The 19,272-nt window shown below is 43.6% G+C and overlaps 4 protein-coding genes and 1 non-coding gene across 9 annotated transcripts; 2 read left to right on the forward strand and 3 right to left on the reverse strand.

Annotated features, from left to right (window-relative positions):
* Positions 1-42: 42 nt before the first annotated feature.
* Positions 43-6,960, forward strand: znf839 (zinc finger protein 839). Of its 3 annotated transcripts, XM_008315105.3 has the most exons (12): positions 43-637; positions 2,175-2,660; positions 2,733-2,858; positions 3,229-4,233; positions 4,425-4,556; positions 4,730-4,831; positions 4,908-5,000; positions 5,115-5,261; positions 5,337-5,441; positions 5,614-5,701; positions 5,805-5,937; positions 6,020-6,960. In XM_008315105.3, exons 1-12 carry the CDS (start codon positions 299-301, stop codon positions 6,513-6,515), a joined length of 3,252 nt encoding a protein of 1,083 aa, XP_008313327.2. In that variant the 5' UTR covers positions 43-298; the 3' UTR covers positions 6,516-6,960. The 3 variants fall into 3 exon arrangements, with proteins under 3 accessions (XP_008313327.2, XP_024911098.1, XP_008313317.2); XM_025055330.1 differs by lacking the exons at positions 2,175-2,660; positions 2,733-2,858 and adding an exon at positions 1,692-2,130 and having other exon boundaries at positions 44-1,321; positions 3,668-4,233; XM_008315095.3 differs by having other exon boundaries at positions 44-637; positions 2,175-2,858.
* cinp (cyclin dependent kinase 2 interacting protein) lies at positions 6,852-9,965 on the reverse strand. 2 transcript variants are annotated; one of them, XM_008315085.3, is made up of 6 exons: positions 9,833-9,965; positions 8,896-9,098; positions 7,914-8,085; positions 7,709-7,817; positions 7,296-7,425; positions 6,852-7,221 (listed from the first exon to the last, which is right to left on the reverse strand). In XM_008315085.3, the coding sequence occupies exons 2-6, from the start codon at positions 8,900-8,902 to the stop codon at positions 7,019-7,021; spliced, it is 621 nt and encodes a 206-aa protein (XP_008313307.1). In that variant the 5' UTR covers positions 8,903-9,098; positions 9,833-9,965; the 3' UTR covers positions 6,852-7,018. The 2 variants fall into 2 exon arrangements, with proteins under 2 accessions (XP_008313307.1, XP_024912042.1); XM_025056274.1 differs by lacking the exon at positions 9,833-9,965 and adding an exon at positions 9,167-9,252.
* Positions 9,122-13,132, forward strand: LOC103382319 (uncharacterized). Of its 2 annotated transcripts, XM_025055902.1 has the most exons (6): positions 9,122-9,259; positions 9,810-10,161; positions 10,270-10,474; positions 10,557-10,748; positions 10,835-11,042; positions 11,200-13,132. In XM_025055902.1, the coding sequence occupies exons 2-6, from the start codon at positions 9,817-9,819 to the stop codon at positions 11,432-11,434; spliced, it is 1,185 nt and encodes a 394-aa protein (XP_024911670.1). In that variant the 5' UTR covers positions 9,122-9,259; positions 9,810-9,816; the 3' UTR covers positions 11,435-13,132. The 2 variants fall into 2 exon arrangements, with proteins under 2 accessions (XP_024911670.1, XP_008313294.1); XM_008315072.3 differs by having other exon boundaries at positions 9,810-10,474.
* On the reverse strand, positions 13,062-18,518 carry dkc1 (dyskeratosis congenita 1, dyskerin). The gene is made up of 15 exons (XM_008315115.2): positions 18,396-18,518; positions 17,576-17,628; positions 17,115-17,201; positions 16,664-16,755; positions 16,383-16,567; positions 16,216-16,280; positions 15,976-16,102; positions 15,747-15,877; positions 14,549-14,692; positions 14,345-14,465; positions 14,032-14,150; positions 13,853-13,956; positions 13,577-13,619; positions 13,325-13,486; positions 13,062-13,245 (listed from the first exon to the last, which is right to left on the reverse strand). Exons 1-15 carry the CDS (start codon positions 18,409-18,411, stop codon positions 13,189-13,191), a joined length of 1,506 nt encoding a protein of 501 aa, XP_008313337.1. The 5' UTR covers positions 18,412-18,518; the 3' UTR covers positions 13,062-13,188.
* LOC112488222 (small nucleolar RNA SNORD83) lies at positions 14,223-14,298 on the reverse strand. Its single transcript, XR_003052064.1, has one exon. It is a non-coding gene; the product is annotated as a small nucleolar RNA SNORD83 (small nucleolar RNA).
* Positions 18,519-19,272: the final 754 nt, after the last annotated feature.

Here is a 19,272-nt window from a genome sequence, read left to right on the forward strand (position 1 = left end):
GAGTAAACTGGCAAGTCACACAGAAAGCCCTAATCCACCATTACTCCAGTCCATGCTTTGCTCCCTCTGAGGGCTAAGCTAAGCTAGTTCAAAACTGCCCCGCTAATCCGTGATCTGCTGCCGTTATTACGGTTCCGATCCTGACGTCACCAACCGAGCGGAACGTTTCATTATCCTGTACGCACTCGTGCAATATAAGTAATATTGCACTGGGAATAACACTAACGTTAACTCGGCCCTACAAAAAACGACTAGCAACAAATCTTAGCTAACGCTAACGGTTAGCTTTGCAGCCAAAATGGCGGACAACGAGGATGACAGCGGTTCGATGGGAACAATAACTCAGTCTCCCGCCGTTATATGTTTCCAGTCTGAGGGAGCTCACAACACTGAGCCTCCGGATGATGTGGCGACTTCAGCCAGTGGTGAGAGCGCTCAGCCCGCGGAAGGCGTACAGAATGTGGTTGTAGCTGAGGATACTCAGCCCGAGGACAGTTTACACAGTGTGGCCGGAGCTGAGGGTGCTCAGCCCGCGGAAAATTTACAGAGTGTGGACGGAGCTGAGGCTGGTCCGCCCGGAGACAGTTTACAGAGTATGACCGGAGTTGAGGGTGCTCAGCCCGAGTACGGTTCACAAATTGTGATGGAAGCAGAGAGCGCTATCTGCGGAGACAGTTCAGAAAGCGTTGCCGGAGCTGAGGGCGCACTCTGCGCGGACAGTTCAGTATCAGGATCTGGAACTCAGCTGGTGGACTTTTTAGAAAGAGGCCTGGAAGAACAAAACATCATTGTGGGCTCAGAAATTAGCGGTCTAGGTCCTGACCTGGCCAACACCACAATAATTTACGTTCAGCCGGATGGCACCTTGTTAGACGGTTCTGGACTGACGGCCGAAGAGCAGCAGGCTCTGTTGGAGCAGCTCGCTAAGCAACAACTGATCCAGGTCTCAGACACCGAGGCCGCACAGCTTCTCCAGCAGAACCAAATCAACAAAAACGAGCCCAACAAAACCACCACGGTCCAGAATACGGCTTTGGACCCGAGTCAGCTGCAGCAGGTCATCAACCAAGTGACCAAGTCCAAACAACAACAAGTTCAAGACCAAGTCCTACAGCCAAAGCAGGTACCTCCTCAAGTTCATGTTGAGATTCCTCAGCAGAAACAGGCACAGACTCCACAGCTGATCCAAGTGCAGGTCCCCCAGCAGGTCCAGGTCCAGGTTCCACAGCAGACACTGACCAATGCCTCCCAGCAACTGAAGAGTGTAGCCCAGCAAGTCGCCATGCAGACCAGTGGTACCGTTCAGGTGGTCCAAAAAAAGGTGGGTGGCAACCCAGAGTCATTCCTAGTTCAGTCTTGCACTGACCATACTGTGAGTCGGAAGATTATAAATACAATAGGTGGACAGACAGGTGTGGGGACAGGTCTTTGGTATTTTCAGTAAAACATGAAGAACAGCAGTTTTGTGTCACATTACGTGACCATAAGGTAAATCCTTTTTTTTTTACTTGTTTACCATTTTTTAGTTTTGTGTACGAGCAATCATTTATCTTTTCTCACAATAGACTTTGTTAATATTTTTTGTGTTATAGATTTACATTACAAAAAATATCTATTTCATGTTCACAGAAGAATTATGCAGTTGTTTGTCAGTGCCATTTATGACTGGCTGTATTGTTTTCTTTTTTCAGTTGGAGCCCGTCAGGATTCAGATCCAGGTTCCTCCCAAACAGGAAACTAAGTCCAGTCCCACTCAACAAAAAAAAATTATAACTGTAAATCAACCGCAGGTGAAGCTATCAGCCAATGGCAGCATGAACAGCACTCAGATTATCCACCTGCAGCCTGTGGTTGGTCAGCAGGGACAGCAGTTCTTTCTACAGCAGAATCCAGGCGACCCACCTATTCAGCTAGTGCTACAGGGACCAACCCCAGTAATAGGCTCTGTTGTCCCATTGGTTCACAAGGTAACAAGCCCGACTACATCAACATCCACAGCCTCTGGTCCAAAACCTGCTGTGACCCCTTCCACCTTCGGCACCACACCCACCACTCCTACTGTCAGTGTCCCGATTATTAAAAGCCCTGGTAACAAAACCATAACAGCCATTAGTAAAACTCCTGTTAAACCACTGGCTCTCAACACGGCAGCACCCCCCGAGTACGGTTCACAAATTGTGATGGAAGCAGAGAGCGCTATCTGCGGAGACAGTTCAGAAAGCGTTGCCGGAGCTGAGGGCGCACTCTGCGCGGACAGTTCAGTATCAGGATCTGGAACTCAGCTGGTGGACTTTTTAGAAAGAGGCCTGGAAGAACAAAACATCATTGTGGGCTCAGAAATTAGCGGTCTAGGTCCTGACCTGGCCAACACCACAATAATTTACGTTCAGCCGGATGGCACCTTGTTAGACGGTTCTGGACTGACGGCCGAAGAGCAGCAGGCTCTGTTGGAGCAGCTCGCTAAGCAACAACTGATCCAGGTCTCAGACACCGAGGCCGCACAGCTTCTCCAGCAGAACCAAATCAACAAAAACGAGCCCAACAAAACCACCACGGTCCAGAATACGGCTTTGGACCCGAGTCAGCTGCAGCAGGTCATCAACCAAGTGACCAAGTCCAAACAACAACAAGTTCAAGACCAAGTCCTACAGCCAAAGCAGGTACCTCCTCAAGTTCATGTTGAGATTCCTCAGCAGAAACAGGCACAGACTCCACAGCTGATCCAAGTGCAGGTCCCCCAGCAGGTCCAGGTCCAGGTTCCACAGCAGACACTGACCAATGCCTCCCAGCAACTGAAGAGTGTAGCCCAGCAAGTCGCCATGCAGACCAGTGGTACCGTTCAGGTGGTCCAAAAAAAGGTGGGTGGCAACCCAGAGTCATTCCTAGTTCAGTCTTGCACTGACCATACTGTGAGTCGGAAGATTATAAATACAATAGGTGGACAGACAGGTGTGGGGACAGGTCTTTGGTATTTTCAGTAAAACATGAAGAACAGCAGTTTTGTGTCACATTACGTGACCATAAGGTAAATCCTTTTTTTTTTACTTGTTTACCATTTTTTAGTTTTGTGTACGAGCAATCATTTATCTTTTCTCACAATAGACTTTGTTAATATTTTTTGTGTTATAGATTTACATTACAAAAAATATCTATTTCATGTTCACAGAAGAATTATGCAGTTGTTTGTCAGTGCCATTTATGACTGGCTGTATTGTTTTCTTTTTTCAGTTGGAGCCCGTCAGGATTCAGATCCAGGTTCCTCCCAAACAGGAAACTAAGTCCAGTCCCACTCAACAAAAAAAAATTATAACTGTAAATCAACCGCAGGTGAAGCTATCAGCCAATGGCAGCATGAACAGCACTCAGATTATCCACCTGCAGCCTGTGGTTGGTCAGCAGGGACAGCAGTTCTTTCTACAGCAGAATCCAGGCGACCCACCTATTCAGCTAGTGCTACAGGGACCAACCCCAGTAATAGGCTCTGTTGTCCCATTGGTTCACAAGGTAACAAGCCCGACTACATCAACATCCACAGCCTCTGGTCCAAAACCTGCTGTGACCCCTTCCACCTTCGGCACCACACCCACCACTCCTACTGTCAGTGTCCCGATTATTAAAAGCCCTGGTAACAAAACCATAACAGCCATTAGTAAAACTCCTGTTAAACCACTGGCTCTCAACACGGCAGCACCTGCACAGACGGCCACACCCACTGCTGTGGCCACGCCTCCTGCAGCGCCAAAGCCCTCGGCAGCACCAGCAGTTAAGGACAAGGAAAAAGGAAAGGAAGAAAAAAGAAAGTTAAAGAAACGAGATAAGAAGTTAGTGAAGGTTCAGACCAGATCTGGTCGAGTCTCTAGACCTCCAAAGTACAAAGCTAAAGACTACATGTTCATAAAGACAGAGGATCTGGCAGAGAGCCACCAGTCGGACTCTGATGATTACTCGGACATGAGTGTGGAGGAAGAAGAGGGGGAGAAGGATGGTAAGAAAAAGGACGGCTCCTCTCCCACACTCACATACAGCCACAAATCCCGGTGCCACCGCTGTCAGACATGTGATAAGGCCTACATTGGGCCAGGAGGCCTGAATCGTCACTACAAGCTGAACCCCAGCCACGGAGACCCGGTGCCCCTTGATGATCAGCCTAGCAACACACAGAAAGATACCAGCCAATCACAGGAGACAACAGTCACAGAGGAGGACAAGCCAGCTGCCATGGCAACAAACAGGGTAAGATAAAATCAGCTGGGACAAAGATGCTGGATTTGTGTTACTGTAATTATAATCATATTTTATCAACTTTATTCATTTTTTTTCTTGAAGAGTATTTGTACAAGTATTAGAACACAAAAACACCCTGTTGTGTTGGGACTGACTATCTTAGTGCTGGACATTTATTGCCTGCTCCTGTCTGTTCTCAGGTGGAAGCTGGTCCAGCGGCACCTCTAGGGCTAAGGGCCCTTCATCACAGAGGCCCTGGCCGGCCCCGGGGTCGAGGCAGAGGACGGGGTAGGGGAAGGGGTCGTGGCCGACCATTTGTGCCACCACCTAAGGTGAGTTGATGGTTATTCTTCATTTTTAGTAAGTATCGGTCACTTATTTTCTCATTGGAAAAAACACTGTCGTTATTTACACCTGGATAAGCAAAAATATAACTTCAGTGACATGTGTCTTTGGACACATCTTCACTGTCTGATTACTATTTGTACTGGGTTTGTTTTCTCAGATGACCGGCCTTGTCAGCAGGCGGGGACGCAGGGGTCGACCTCCTAAGCTCACTGTGACATTGGAACAACAGATTGAAAGGAGACGTGAGCGACTCCAGGAGGTAAGAGAGACAGGAGAGAGAAATTATAAGAAGTTCTCTCTGCTAGAACATTGTAATGATTAATATGATCTTCCAGCTGGTGGACCAGTGTGATGATGAGGAGCTGATGGACATCACTCTTCCTCGTTTGACCAAAGTGCTGAGTCTGTGGGAGCTGCTGCTGGCAAAGGTACTTCAGCTCTTCTGATTGTGGTTTAGTGAAGCCGTCAGTGATGCACTGATGTAGAGTTGTAGTGGGAACTGTGCTCTCCTGAAATCCTCTTCTCTGTGCATTGGCCTATAGGTGGAGGGCGGCGGACCAGCTCGGACTCGATTTCCTGACATTTACCGTGAGTACGAATCCTTGCAGGCTCAGGTGAAACAAGCTGCCCAGGATTATATTGTCAGCCCACATGCTGGAGCTACACCTCTGGAGGTTACAAATATTGAGGTGAGGTCCTTTAAGGGTCACAATAACCATTCAAACCACATCAGAATAGTAACCTGGAATACTGTTCTGATTCAGGTTGCAAGGTCTCTGGGGATCCTGGATGAGGTGAACAAAATGAAGGTTGTTCCTGGAGCATCTCCTGCCCCTAGTTTGCCCACTAAGAACGTCCGATACATGGAGGTAAAGTCACTGCTAAATTAAAATTAGATTTGAGGTTTGTTTGGGGTTTTTTGTTTTTTTTAAGGATTTACTAGTAGTATTATTTTTTTATTTAACTCAACATTCTCTCAGGCCTGGTTCAAGTACTTAGCTGCTGATCTAGATTAAGTCTAATTTAAAATGATTTTTACAGAATTCTAAGATGCTTCCTCCATCAAAGAGATTCAAGATGGAGAACAGTGTTTCAGTTCAGCAGAATGGGTTTGAGTCCAATGGAACAGGTATGAGTATGGTTTTCAGTAAGAACCACAGCTCAACCTTCTCACTACTACTTTGTAACAAAATTATTTTTTTAACTTGTTTTCACTTATTTCCACCTTTTAGGTACACAAACCTTGACCTCTGTCACCCCTGGCACCTCTGTTACCACACCTCTGAAGTCCTGCTCTGTCTCTGTGTCCCCTCTTATTATACCAGAAGGATCCAAAGAGGTGGTGTCCACCAATACTTCTTCCAGGTACTTTAAATGTAAAAGGTGGGACTGCATAATATGATGTGTAATACCTGAACCTTCTGATGTAGAAATGTCTGTTTTACAGCAGCTCCTCTGTTAAGACTCCAGCCCCTGACACAGCAATGGAGGTCAGTCCTGCTGAGGAACCAGTGAAACAGGTGGCTATGGAGGTGCCTTCCCAGTCGGGTGCACAGTTGGAGTCTGTTCCTGCAAACCAGGACCAGGATACAGTCCAGGCCCTAAGCAGTTCCAATGTGGATGCTCAAACTAAGGAACCCAAAGACATTAAAACTCCAGATCCTGAGTCTGGACCTGTCCACACACATGGTTTAATCCAAAAAAATGAATCAAGCAAAACAGATATTTCTGAGGCCAAAGAGCTTCAGGAGGGACAAGAGATCTACATCCAGACAGAAGGGTTAACTGTCCAACTGGCAGAACCTGGAACTGAGCAGATTGTCATTGTCAATGGTCCAGATGGAACAACCATGCACATCCAGAATCCTGAAGGTGTTCCTCTGGAGGCAGTCCAGGCCTTACTGGGAATCGAGTCATCGGACAGAACCAGAGATTCTCAGTAAACTCTGAAGAGTACAGTGAGGGATCAGGACTAGGAACTGCACCTACATATGGAGGTTATCTTTTGAACCCAGAACTTTGGCTGAGCAGCTCTTGTTAGTCTTATGTTGTTGTCTTCTATTTTATTTAGAGAAATATTTAAACACAAAAACTATCCAGCTCTTTTGTGTAACCTGATCAATACTCATTGATCAATAAACAGTCACGTTGTGTTCCCACTGGGTTTCCAACGCTTTGATTAGTTTAGTTTCTCCTCTTCATTGATGTCATTGTTGGTTTTAAGTGACCTGTAAATTTGTAAACAGTTTGTTTATATGTAGATAAGTCGAAAAACAAAATTTAAAAAGTGGAAAACTATTTTATTACTTTTTATAAACATTGATGTCAAACGTATTGATCACTGAACACATTTCATGTTTGTCCAATAAACTTAAACAGTATGCTGAATTAATAGTCAAGTCCAGTCTATATGCTGCCAGTCTCACTGCTGATACATGTGATCACATCACAGTGGGCGATGTCCAGTCTCCAGCAGCAGTGCTTCAAGTGTTTGTCGAACGTGGGCAGGGATAAAAGGCTGGTGTAACCAGCAGGACAGATAGACAGTACAGAGGTCAGAGTTCGTGCTGTGAGCCACTTCCTGCAGGACGACTTGCTTCAGTTTCACTTCCTGTTGGAATGCTTCACAGAGGATGTCGGATGACGCCACTGAGAAACACAAAATGTTACAATGATCATGGCTGTGATGACATCAGTCATTAGCTTGTGCTGATGTCACTCACCAAACTGCTGTGTGCTCCATGTGTGAAACAGCGGAACTTTTCTGCCTTCAGGTCCAAACTGAAAGTCCTCCAAATCCTGAAGGCCTCGCTGTGATGTCATCAAACGCTCCATCTTTTTTACAATAGCAACCTGGCACAATATTTAAACGATAGATTGAAGTGATACACATCCGTATACATGGTGACATTGCTAAACCATAGCCCTCTCATTGTTCAGTCACTTTTTGTTTTCTAACCATTTTACTGACTACATACAGTATTTCATGAGGGAATTGTTTTATTGATGTCTGAAAGTCTTTTGTAGCCTGTATATCTGAGACAGGATGTTTGTCTTTCTCACACAGTATTCAATAGTCTTTGCTACAATGATGAGGTCAAGGCTAATACATTTAGAAACAACAAACAGCTGTCACCATTTTGTCAACAATTTCCCGAAGTTTGCTGCATTGGTCCTGCAGGTCTGCAGCAGTATCGGCTGAAGCCAATGAAGAGGATGATGAAGAAGACTGGCTGCTCTGGGAACTAAAACATGACATCCTAATTAATTTTTTCTAAAGTCAGATGCTTTGTACACGCTTTAGAGGCACACTATAGGTATCATCCGTAAGACCAACCTACAGTCTCATGTTGCTGATGTTTGTGATGATGTTGAATCCAGTGTCGTTCAACTTCTCCCATTTGAGCATCAGATTGTGCCAGTCAGCCATGTTGTCTTTAATTTTGCGTGCACTTCCAGTGATAGCAGAGCACTTCCTGCTAGATGAAGTCGCCATGGTGTCATGTGTAAGACCTAAAAACATATTTACCTAATGATTCATCGAAATAATGTTTGCATAAATCATCATGACATCACATAAGCAACTGGTTCAACTTGGCACAGACACATACAGTGAATCACAGTGTGCATCAGTTTCACAATAACCACTGCTCTTTCTTATTTTAATTATTGTAAAATCATCACTTGGATTTCCTTCGTTTTGGTTTTAATTGTATTTGTGGTCTTGTAAGGTATGACGACTGGTTACAGAAACAGTGAATACACACATTTACGCCATGTACATTATGTGTCACTGATACAATCCTTACTGTGTAGATGAAGACCATCATCTACAGCGGCGCTCCCCAAGCCTTTTTATACCAAAGACCGGTCAGCCAGTATCAGCCGTTTCTGGTTATACCGCGCAACCATTGAGGGATCGTTACATTTTCAAAATAAAACATCTTTCAGACTTTATTCTGTTAGTATAGGAGTCTGAATGACCTATTGTTTCGAAAGATTGCCGGATTATCTTTTAATGAAAAAGTAAATAGATATGACTGTTTGTTTTGTTTTTTTAGTTAAGTCCAACCGCGGCCCGGTACACAAGCCTGCAGAATAATCACCATTATTTGTAAAATAATGTACTTGTGGTTTCTGCTATCGTTGTTGTTGTTAAGGACTTATAATGTTGTCTTTGCATCTTCACCTGTCCCAACTAGCTTTATTCAGGTCTTGCACTGAAAACGACACTGATACTCGGGAAAGAAGAACTACATACGTCTTCTGCTGTTGCAGAAATACCAACTGGAAAATTGAACTGAAAAACAGATATTTACTCACCATCCATGCTGGTTCACTTCACGGCTTCCTGTTGGTTCTTCTTCTAGGGTGATTCTTTTTTTTTGGCTCTGTAACACCCCCTTCTGCCCCGGTGGCTTTCACAGGCCGAAGATTCTAAAGGTGTTTCCGGTGTGAAAGAACGTCGGAGTGAGATCTCTTATCCACCTACGCCCTATGCTCGCCAATGGCATGTCGACTGGCAGCTGTAGGATGATTCCTGAGAGTAACCATTTAAATAGTGTAATATTGTCAATAGAAAGGCGCGGCTTACCTTGTGAATGACGCAGATCTGACGTAAAGGGAACAGGAAACAGCAAGACGTACGATTGCGAACACAGGTCCTTCAGTGGTTGATTTCACTTTTGTAAGTTTATCCTTTTTTTCTTACTTAAGAAGACGATATCAAACTGTGACATTCGGAGTATTATAAGAATTCGCTAAATAACCGAGATCTGTTGAGGGTGTATACGTAAACGTTTACTTACAGATCCAAAGTTGTCATATCAAGGGTAACTGGACTGGTTTAGTTTCTTGAAGACTTGTCTCCTCTGAATGAGAGGTGAAACGTTTTCAAAAAACTAAACCAGTTCAGTTGCACTTGATGTAACTGCTTCAATGACCCGGACGACCGAGAACACATACTTTGTTTTTCAGACTCTGGTTAAAGCCAGAATTAAGATGATAATTGTGGTTAGATTCTGCGGGTTTACAGCAACAGGTGGCAGTAATGGCAATAATGTTGTGTGATTTGTTCCGCTGTACATCACCACGATTATCCCAGACACACTTTGAAAACTACATTAAAACATCGTTAGATACATGTGCGTACATGCACCGAAAGTCATGTACAGGACACGTGTGTATAAATACACAGGCCTTAAAATATAATGAGACTTTTTTTGTTGTTTTTACAGGGAGATCATGATGGCACCGTTACCTGAACTTCCTACTGAGCTGTGGCTGCACATCTTTGGTTTTCTGTCATTGAGAGACAAACTGAGCATGCGGTGCACCTGTCTATACTTTAGAAACCTTATGGATAAGACCCGCCCACTGTGGAGGGGCTTTAGCGTCACACTGCGTGATTTCTCCAGGTACAATCGGGCGTTCTGGCGTAGTCTGGTTCAAAGGCACTTGGGCAGTGTATTGTTGCGTTCAGGCAAAGGAAAAGACCTGAGGACACTATCAACCTGTCTGCCGGCCCTTTCTGCCCTGCGGTTGGAGGACTGGAGAGAAGGGGGCGTGACTGAGCTTAAAAAGTTCAAGGTACTGCAGCGGTTGGCTATGACATCGTGTACTGTGTCATTAAATAACGTGATGTTCCTGCTGCCGCTGAGTCGTCAGCTGACACACCTGATCCTGTGTAACGTCCAGTTCTCCTGTGTGACCTCACATCTCCTGGCAGCCATATGTCAACTGACTCGTCTGAGTTCATTGGTACTGCATCACAATGGGAACATACGAGTGCCAACACTTAGTGACATCATGAGTCACCTGACTGGGCTTAAACATCTCTCCTGCACCATGATCACCTACAAGAACCTTCCAGATGACTTTTTCAGTCCTGCTCCTCTCACTGGTGAATGACCTCAGCAGGTACGATGGTGAGGATGTCCACTCGTTACTTATGTACTCATAGTGTCATGTTTGTGATTGAACAGGAGGGGGCACTCTGCAGCTGACAGACCTTCAGTTGCTTAACTATGACGCTGTTGTAACACGTAAGCTTCTGCAGCCTTTGTCCAATCTTCAAAGCCTGTCAATCTTCCACCTGTACTCTGTTCCTGGGCCAGTGTGTCACATGACAACATGGCTGACGTCCCTGCCACAGCTGCGCAGCCTCAGTGTACATGGCGAGTACAGTAAATGTTTGTGCTGGTGTTGACATAGCATTGCATCTGACATTAAACAGTAATGTAATACTCTGCCTGACCAATAGGAGGCCATCCTCTGACAGCTTATGCAGACCTGCTGCCGTCCTCGCTTCTAAGTCTGACCCTCTGTGTGGATCTTCAGCCTGAAGACCTGCAGGTGGCGTCACTCAGAGTTCCTCACCTAGAACACCTGCACCTAGAACCTTGGAGTTCCTTAAAGTTGGTTAGACTTCTACCACATCTATTTCCTGAGCTAAGGACTCTGGCCATCAGGTTAGTGTGGTCCAGAGGCAAATGATCTCCGGACCGTTACTTTATTATAGATTGTTTGTTTTCTGCAAAACTATGGTCCATATTTATTTAAATTGCATATTTATATTACTGTTGTTAAATGTTGCCACTTCTAATGTGATGGCTTTTGTTTTTTTAGGCATCATTCCATCTCAGACGAGGACTTCCTGTCGCTGCAGCAGTTACAGTATCTTCACACACTGGAAATTCTAGATCCTTTCCACAGACCTGATCCAACAGATCCCGGCTGGATCGTGTATGAGCCAAGTCCTCATCTACAGCAGCTGATCAATGACCTGCAGAAACTCACCAACTACAGAGTCCAAGTCATCACCAGCTCAAAAAGAGACCCACTGAGCTGCTCCTGTGTTTGACCAATCATAAGCTGCCTGTCTGTTTGTCTTCTCGTACCAGTCTTTAAAATCTGACAAATTCCAAATTGACTGTTTATATGAGCTGACGAATAACATCGGCTGCCTCCTGATTGATAACCCTGCAGTCCGACCAGGTGCGACAGGCAGCACCGCCCTCAGGAATACCTTACCTTTATCAGACATGGAGGAAAAACACATTAGCATTAGGTCAAGACCAAGTGGTCACAATTCTTATCTATTTTAATATAGGGTTTTTAGGTTATGAAGTTTTGTAAAAGCTATTTAAGACAAAGTATTAAAAATTATAAACATTATTAATGAAGTTAGAATGTCAGAGAACGTGTTAGTGTTGACAGAACTACAGAAATGATTGGATAGTTTGCAGTATTTCACCCCTTGTACAATCAGTAATTCCCTAAATCCCATAATATAAAATAACTTTAGTAATCAATACGGATAAACAGGCTGCGCGCTCTATAGCTTTTTCGTTGGGTTTAATTTGTGATGTCTTTGATCGTGGGGTATATAAGCAGACTGTCCCGGACTACGTCAGAGTACTATGGTTAATCGCCGTCCAATACTTCAACATTTTACATCTGGCAACAATGATGTGTTACATCAGCTCACGATTCTCATAACCTGACTAGTGAGTACCATCTCTATAGTGCCTTCTACTACAGTGAGTGGATGATACTTCCTGCTCCTGTGGTCAGTGTGCCTCCTTGTCTTTTATATTGTACCTTTCCTCTATTAGTGAAGTTAATTATTTTTTTTAGTGGTACTTTGGCCCAGAGTCAACGTCTCTGTAGCTGGTGTGGAACCCCAGGGTTCACCTCCTGGGAAAGATCGAATCCCAGTTAGGGTGGTTGGTACCTTCCAGTGGACTCACCACCTGCAGGAAGGTTCGGGGGGTTGGTACGGTGCAGTGTGATTTGGGTGGCAGTCATGGAGACTGCTGCCCCTGCGACCCAGGGAATTATTTTTTAGACAACTGAAGATTTGCATAACATTCACTAAGAGCTTATGCACCACCATACATAACTTATCTTCCTGATGCAGGTTATAATGTTCATGTGCACAGTATAGAATGTTTGATGTTACACTGCATTACATTAGCATTGCCACTTTGATCACATGAGTTTTGAGAAATGACACCAAATACTTTGTGAAAGTATAACTGACACTGTTTGCACACTAAACACTGGTGAAGTTAATCACAGCCTAAATAAGAATGTAACGCAGCTCATCTTTGCACATTAAATGTTTGCTTAGAGTTGACCGTTGTGAAAAATAAATTTCATGATTAGCTGGTAGGTTTCCTGACTGGTTTTCAGCCAGGTGCACACCACAATGTAAGTGCAGCTTTCTACAAGTACTTCAAGTCCACCTACAGTGGCTTCTCTGTGACATGAGTATTTTCTAGAGGGGGAAATATAAGCCTTTGCATTGATTGTTTTCACAGTTCATAGCAGTCATACCATTTTGATTAAAATTTTGTTTGGATTAATGATCACAAGGCGCAATTGCTAACTTTGACCAGGAGGTTAAAAAAAACAAAAAAAAAAAAAAACAAACAAAAAAAAAAACACTATCCTCTTATCAGGGACATACATCACACAAGACTAACTTAAAAACCAAAATGTTTATTCTGTCATAACAGACTTTAACATATTTACACAATAAAAAAATATCCAAGAAGGCAGTCCAGAAAATTATGAAACAAATGATTCGTCCAAACATCTGCAACAGTGGAATCACTCCGCACTTTCCTCTTTCCGTTTTTTCTTCTTTTTCTTTTTCTCACTTTCAGCCTGTAAACAAACCATAATTAAGTACATGTTCCACATAAGAATCCCCAAATTATTCTCAACATCAAGATATTGAACCTACCTCTGCTGGAGGCTCTGTTTCTGCAGGCTCTGCCCCGTCTTCCCCAGGTTCTGCTTCCTCTTGTCTTGCTTTCTTTTCTTTCTTTTTCTTCTTTTTCTCCTTCTTCACTTCCTCTGCAGAGGGTGTTGTTGCTTCACATTCACTGTCTGTATCACGCTTCCTCTGGAGAACAAGGATGTACCAACAGGTCAACATAGCGATTCAAGAGTGTAAAGATAACAGATCAGAATGATCTGATAAAACTGAGCTCACCTTAGCTGGCGTTTCAGAGGGCTCTGGCTTTGCTTGGGGGGCACTGTGAGACAAAAGTTGTTTTAAAGAAATTCTCTCTTAAAATTCTTTAGACATCAACATGCAGAGTTTGTCTTCAGGTGAGCTGAAACTCTGTCAGTGACAGGGCAAAGAGGCTCAGGCCTGAAGGTTGTTTTTGCAGACTGACTCCCTCAGAGAGCACGTCACAGCCCAGAGAGGGATAACTGTCTGCGTTAGCCCCGCCCACCCACTGACAATGATAGAACGTCCCCATACCTGTAGTCGACATATTCATTCGTCCAGTCCTGCGGCGTGCTGCCGTTTGGTTTACCGTGTTTGTCCAGAAGTCCTTTCTGGATCATTTTCTTCTTCTGAACAGCCTGTTGAAAGGTTCAGTCAGTCATCAGTACTAATCATCAGGTGTGACGTTGAACGAGGCTGAACTCTAGGTTTACCTTTGGTCCCAAACCCCACTTTCGAGGATAGGTGTCCCTCTCCATGATCACCCTCTTAATCTTGGCCACGACCCCGTGATCACATGTGGAGATGACCGCCGTTGTCATCAATGCAACAGCTGAAAGCACAAACAGCAAAGCCTTTCAATGATTGAGGATGACTCAATGAGCATTATGATCTGAATAAGCTGAGCCATCAGTAAAGGGTGATAGATCGATGGTCATCACAGCCCGAAAGCTATTGCAGACACAAGATCATCATGTGGCCCCAACAACACATGCAAGCCAATATACATGAACACTAAACACACACCTATACAGATGGCCTCCCCCTTCGTTGTAACGACCACAATGTCCTGGTTGATCTCGATCCCGTCTTCGTACCTGAGGACACCGGGAAGGAGGATCTTTGCTCCGTAGCAGATAGCGTTGACCTGTGGGTGGACAGAGGGTGAGGTGAGACGACGGCAAGCTGATAATATAAAAATACAAAAACGGCCAGAAGAGTAATACTCACAGAGCTGTCCTTCATCACTAGACGTTTGTAAGACACTAAAAGTTTCTCCAGGGGGAAAATGACCCGTCGCAGATACGCCTCATCTTTGTTGTGGTCAAACTGCCATTGAGCGTCCAGGACGTCATGCATTGTCACCAAGTGGTCCTGAGGAAAATCACAAAATGTTCAGATTAGCATCTACAAAACCCACATAGCTAATAATGAACCAATTAAACTATTGAGCTGTCACTTGGTCCCAGGTTCAAGCATTTGGCTGAATTAATGACTTTGGCTTGTGCAGAGTTCAAATCTCAGAGAAAGTACAACAGGGACTGTTGTTCTTATCTGCACCAGCAGAGGGTGTCCTGCATCAAAAAACATCAGTTTTTACCCCACCCATAGTCAATGGCTGAATCCAGAAGAACAGCAGCTGAGAACAAGCCAGACAAATTTAAACAGCTGTGCGTAACAGAGCTAACAAATGGTCAACAATGACTACACCAGGAGTCAAGATGGGCATGTTGGTTGGAACAATGAGGCAGCAAAATTAAAAAAAAAATTTTTTTTAAAAAGTTGTCAAATGTGTTTCCTTTAGCAGACCCCATAACAAATATATTGCTTAAGGCAGGGCAGTTTAAAAATGCTAAAATCTAGCAAAAAACAAAAAACTAACGCTGTACCTGAAAACCCCCACAATCCATCAGGGTGTTCTTTGTCAACTAATAATGCCTCTGTGCCTGCGCAGGAGATCATCCCGCTCGTTCATAGTGGCTCATCACTTCAGCAGATGACCTAACGAGAAGTGCAGAAAATTCTATGTTGTGTAATAAAAAAAAAAAGTGTGCTTCACCTGTGGAACTGGTGACAGCTCTGGAACTGCACTAGTTCCTAGGAATCCAACTGAACCATGTTTAGTCAGAGGAACACCAAAGGCCAGTCACAACCAAAAATATCACTGGCATTGTCTGATGCCCTGAACACAGATGAACAACAAAGATGTGCTGCACCAGCACAGCTCAGACTGAAGGTCATCATGAAGATGTCAGCAGCAACGAGTGTCCAGTTCTACACTGTGTAAAACAGTCTCTCTGCTGCTCAACTTTGTATCAAAGTCAAATTACCAGTCCGGCACAGAGCAGCCGGACTGAACTCAACACTTTGAAGGCCAATGATGTTGAGAGTATGATGCCCAAGCTTTGATCTCAAAAGCAATGCTGACCTTTTCTCCCATGACTCCAGATCGGACTCTCCTCAGTTCCTGCATCTGCCCTCCAACTCCAAGCAGCAGCCCCAGGTGGACACACAGAGTTCGGATGTAGGTTCCTGCTTCACAGCTGACCCAGAAGATACCTGCACAGTTATAATTATTTTGTAGTCCCTTGAAATTGTTTTGCTAAGGAACTTAAGATGAGTGGCACAAAAACCAACAAGAGTAATGCTGAACTTACCCAGTCTCCTCTCTGGGTCATATTCCACCAGTTTGCTCTCATAGATTGTCCTGACCCTCAACTGACGCTTTACAGCTGCGATAAGTGGAGGTCGTTGAAACAAAGCACCAGTGAGTGTCTCCAGTGCCTGCAGAGAAATGTTTGGTTACACAAAATCACACATCTGCTCTGAGATTAACCAGTAAACTACTTTAAATCAATCACTCATTAGCTAATCAAAGATTCTGCTTTCACACTTACCCGAGCCAGAGTGTGTTCACTTTCAATCGCATTGTGCAGCCGAACGATTCCCACGTACTCTTTACCTGCAACACACAAAGGATTGGCCTGTTTTTTTTACTGTGCCTACGCTCCTGTCAGCTAGCTGGAGACAATCTAACTGTTAAACTGGACGAGTGTCCACCTACCGGCACTCTGTTGTGATTTCACCAATCGGGTGGCTCGATCAATACACACAATCAAACAGCCTGTGACCTTGGGGTCAAGTGTGCCGCTGTGACCTGTCTTTTCCACACGAAGGATCCTCCTGATCCATGCCACAACCTCATGAGACGATGGGTTTGCTGGTTTGTCAAGATTAATGAAGCCCGACCTGGAAGATGAGCACAGAAAATTAGCAGGTGGGAACTTGAGGTATTCTTACAAAACTCAGAATTAAAGGCATGTTAGCTTAGCTATGGCCCAGTACCTTATGTAGTCCTGAATGTTTCTCTTCAGAGGGTTACTGCCACTAGGCAACGGTGTGTAGTGAGCTGTGCGAACATTCAATTTGTCAAAATTCTGCAAGAAAAGATTTGTGTTACACAATGTCTTGAGGTCACTCAGTTTTTACAACAACTACATGTTAAGAGGAATAACATCTTGTAGAACATTAGTCTCATGTGATCAGAACATAAAAATCGTCTTGTCAACAGCCACGCAAAATCTTGCTCTATGCCTGGTCTCAGGCCATTGGCTGGCAGAACGCCAGTCAAGTCCTGCACCAGGACTAAGAGGCCCTGCCCCCAGAACGGAGGCAGTGCAAAGAAAAGCATGGCTGCCACTCAGAGAATGGATAAACTGATCTCATCATGTCACATGAATTACACCCAACAACACAATAGACCAGAAATGTCAACAGGATCATTGAGATTCCTTACCTTTAATAAAAGCGGCCACTGGGACGTGTCCAGAGACGCAACCTTGGACTCTGGTTGGATGATGAAGTTGCCGCTTTGTTGAATTTCCTGAAATTAAATTTTTAATGAATAACCCATGAAAATAACAGATTACTTCAATATTTGATGGAAGCTAATGAGAGCCTATTTTTGAATAGTTTTCTTACATACAAAAGTTCTGAGGTAAGAACTTAAGTCAACTAATCACTGACTAAGCTATGACAACTTTACAAATGTTCCTTATACTTTCAGTCAATTTCCTAGTCACAACAAAGCATTAGCAGAGACAGGATCCCTGCTTTGTAGCAATGGTTCATTTGAATCTAAGACCTTGACTTAACACGTCACTTTGGTCATAATGGTTTTTTTTTAAACGTGCTCTTTCAACAATTAAATGACGCTGCACTGGTTAACCTTTAATGGTCAATACAATATTTACTCACCCCAACCTCTTCTTCGCTCACTTTCTTTTGTTTCTTCTTCTTTTTCGCGGACCCTGTTGAAATAAACAAGTTGTAACAAATTGATTATAGACAGGAACAACCGCTGAAGCGGGCGGAAACCACGTGGCCCCTGAAAGTGCACGTGTTGGCTAGCCCCACGTGCTAACAGATGAAGCTAACTGGCAAGAAAAAGTTACTGCAAGCATTATAATTTAATCCTACAACCGATCCTTATCCAACGGCCTGTAACAACAACGAACAACTCAAGAATGATGACTGACGAAAACGCGTTCGATGTTACAAACCGTACAAATAGGGGGGAAAAATTCTACCCGTCTTTTTCACCATCACATATATATATAAAAAAACGTCGTTTGTTTGCTCATTTTGAGTTCACTTAATAAGTTAAATGTTCCATTTATTACACAGCTGTTTATTTCTCGGTATTAATGAAAACAGGCATCATTGGCTTCCGTGTCCACGTGCAAAGCGCCCGCAGTGGTCAGGCCTCAAGAAACAACATGTGCACAACTCATATCGATCGATAACATAAGACGAATTGGTCCCTGCTGAATATAATCAGTGATTATGGTTAACTATGCAACGGTGACATAGATAAAATCAGAATTTAACGTAAATCTATGCAGTGACAACAAGCGTTCCTGCCCCAATATAATAACAAACCAGCAGGCTAAAAACATTTATAACAGATATACACACATGCAGACAACGATGTGTTAAAACACAGATACACATTAACAGTACACTAAAAGAAAAAAAAATCAATCTCATCCGTGTAAGAGAAGAGCTACACACTCACCCTCCATTTCCGCCATTTTGTTCTGAGGGAAGGAGTCAGCGTGCGCCTCAACCTAATCCTTCTCTTCTTCTTCTTTTCCTCTGTTTCCGCCAAAGACACCAACAAATGTTCACTACTGCCCCCTTCCCCTCTGCGCTGAAACTGCATTATCCGCTCTAAACAGCACTCATCTCCGTCTGTACGTGTCTGGGAGGAAACGGAAGTACTAGGAGTAAAGCCACGAACACACGTGGAAAATACTCAGAACTGGACCCAGGACCACACAATATCTGTACTTTTCCCTCTAAACTCCATATTTCTGCTTTATATTTGAAGTGGGCCATGTTCTTTCTATAATATCATGCTCACAACTAAATGGAACAAAATAATGTTCCTCTGTATTTACCAATACTTAAACTGGATTTTATAGAATGGGAAAGACAAACAGACTCATAAACTTAGTGTCTGTTGTACAATTAGATATTCTGTTGCTTGTATTTTAATAACCAAGTTACTGTTTAAACCAGTACTGCTTAAAATTAAATGTCAAAGTACAAATTAAATGTCACATGGCCTGACAATGTTTTACTGACAATTACTCAAATAACTTCTGAAGTCCTAGTTTATTTTTCATGCCTGTCTGAATAATTAATGCACCAATGTATGTAAATTCGTTCGTTTTTAGTCAGACTTGTTAGTACACACTACTTTGCAGGACATGAAAACATAACTTCACTTCACAAATAACAAATGTCAATAAAGCTTTTTTATGTAGCTATAAATAAATAAATAAATAATTTTAAGGTCAAATATCAAAACACACCACAGTAGGGCAGTGTTGTCATACTTTCAGGTGTTTTCTACCAGCTGGTCTGGATATTTTTACAATATATATATT

Source organism: Cynoglossus semilaevis, chromosome 1 (assembly GCF_000523025.1).
Source record: "Cynoglossus semilaevis isolate Cse_v1.0 chromosome 1, Cse_v1.0, whole genome shotgun sequence".
Lineage (NCBI taxonomy): Eukaryota > Metazoa > Chordata > Actinopteri > Pleuronectiformes > Cynoglossidae > Cynoglossus > Cynoglossus semilaevis.

Bases quoted from the DNA above. Each gene is read 5' to 3' on its own strand.
- znf839 (XM_025055330.1), top strand. From the start codon at position 299: ATGGCGGACAACGAGGATGACAGCGGTTCGATGGGAACAATAACTCAG. The intron at 4,234-4,424 runs GTAAGATAAAAT...GTCTGTTCTCAG, and splicing joins CTGCCATGGCAACAAACAGG to GTGGAAGCTGGTCCAGCGGC. The intron at 5,938-6,019 runs GTACTTTAAATG...TCTGTTTTACAG, and splicing joins TCCACCAATACTTCTTCCAG to CAGCTCCTCTGTTAAGACTC.
- cinp (XM_008315085.3), bottom strand. The intron at 7,426-7,708 runs GTGACAGCTGTT...ATATTGTGCCAG, and splicing joins GGGAAATTGTTGACAAAATG to GTTGCTATTGTAAAAAAGAT. The intron at 7,222-7,295 runs GTGAGTGACATC...TGTGTTTCTCAG, and splicing joins ATGGAGCACACAGCAGTTTG to TGGCGTCATCCGACATCCTC.
- LOC103382319 (XM_008315072.3), top strand. From the start codon at position 9,817: ATGATGGCACCGTTACCTGAACTTCCTACTGAGCTGTGGCTGCACATC. The intron at 10,749-10,834 runs GCGAGTACAGTA...CCTGACCAATAG, and splicing joins GCGCAGCCTCAGTGTACATG to GAGGCCATCCTCTGACAGCT. The intron at 11,043-11,199 runs GTTAGTGTGGTC...TTGTTTTTTTAG, and splicing joins CTAAGGACTCTGGCCATCAG to GCATCATTCCATCTCAGACG.
- dkc1 (XM_008315115.2), bottom strand. The intron at 16,103-16,215 runs GTAAGTGTGAAA...ATTTCTCTGCAG, and splicing joins GTGAACACACTCTGGCTCGG to GCACTGGAGACACTCACTGG. The intron at 13,487-13,576 runs GTGAGCTCAGTT...CTTGTTCTCCAG, and splicing joins CCTCTGAAACGCCAGCTAAG to AGGAAGCGTGATACAGACAG.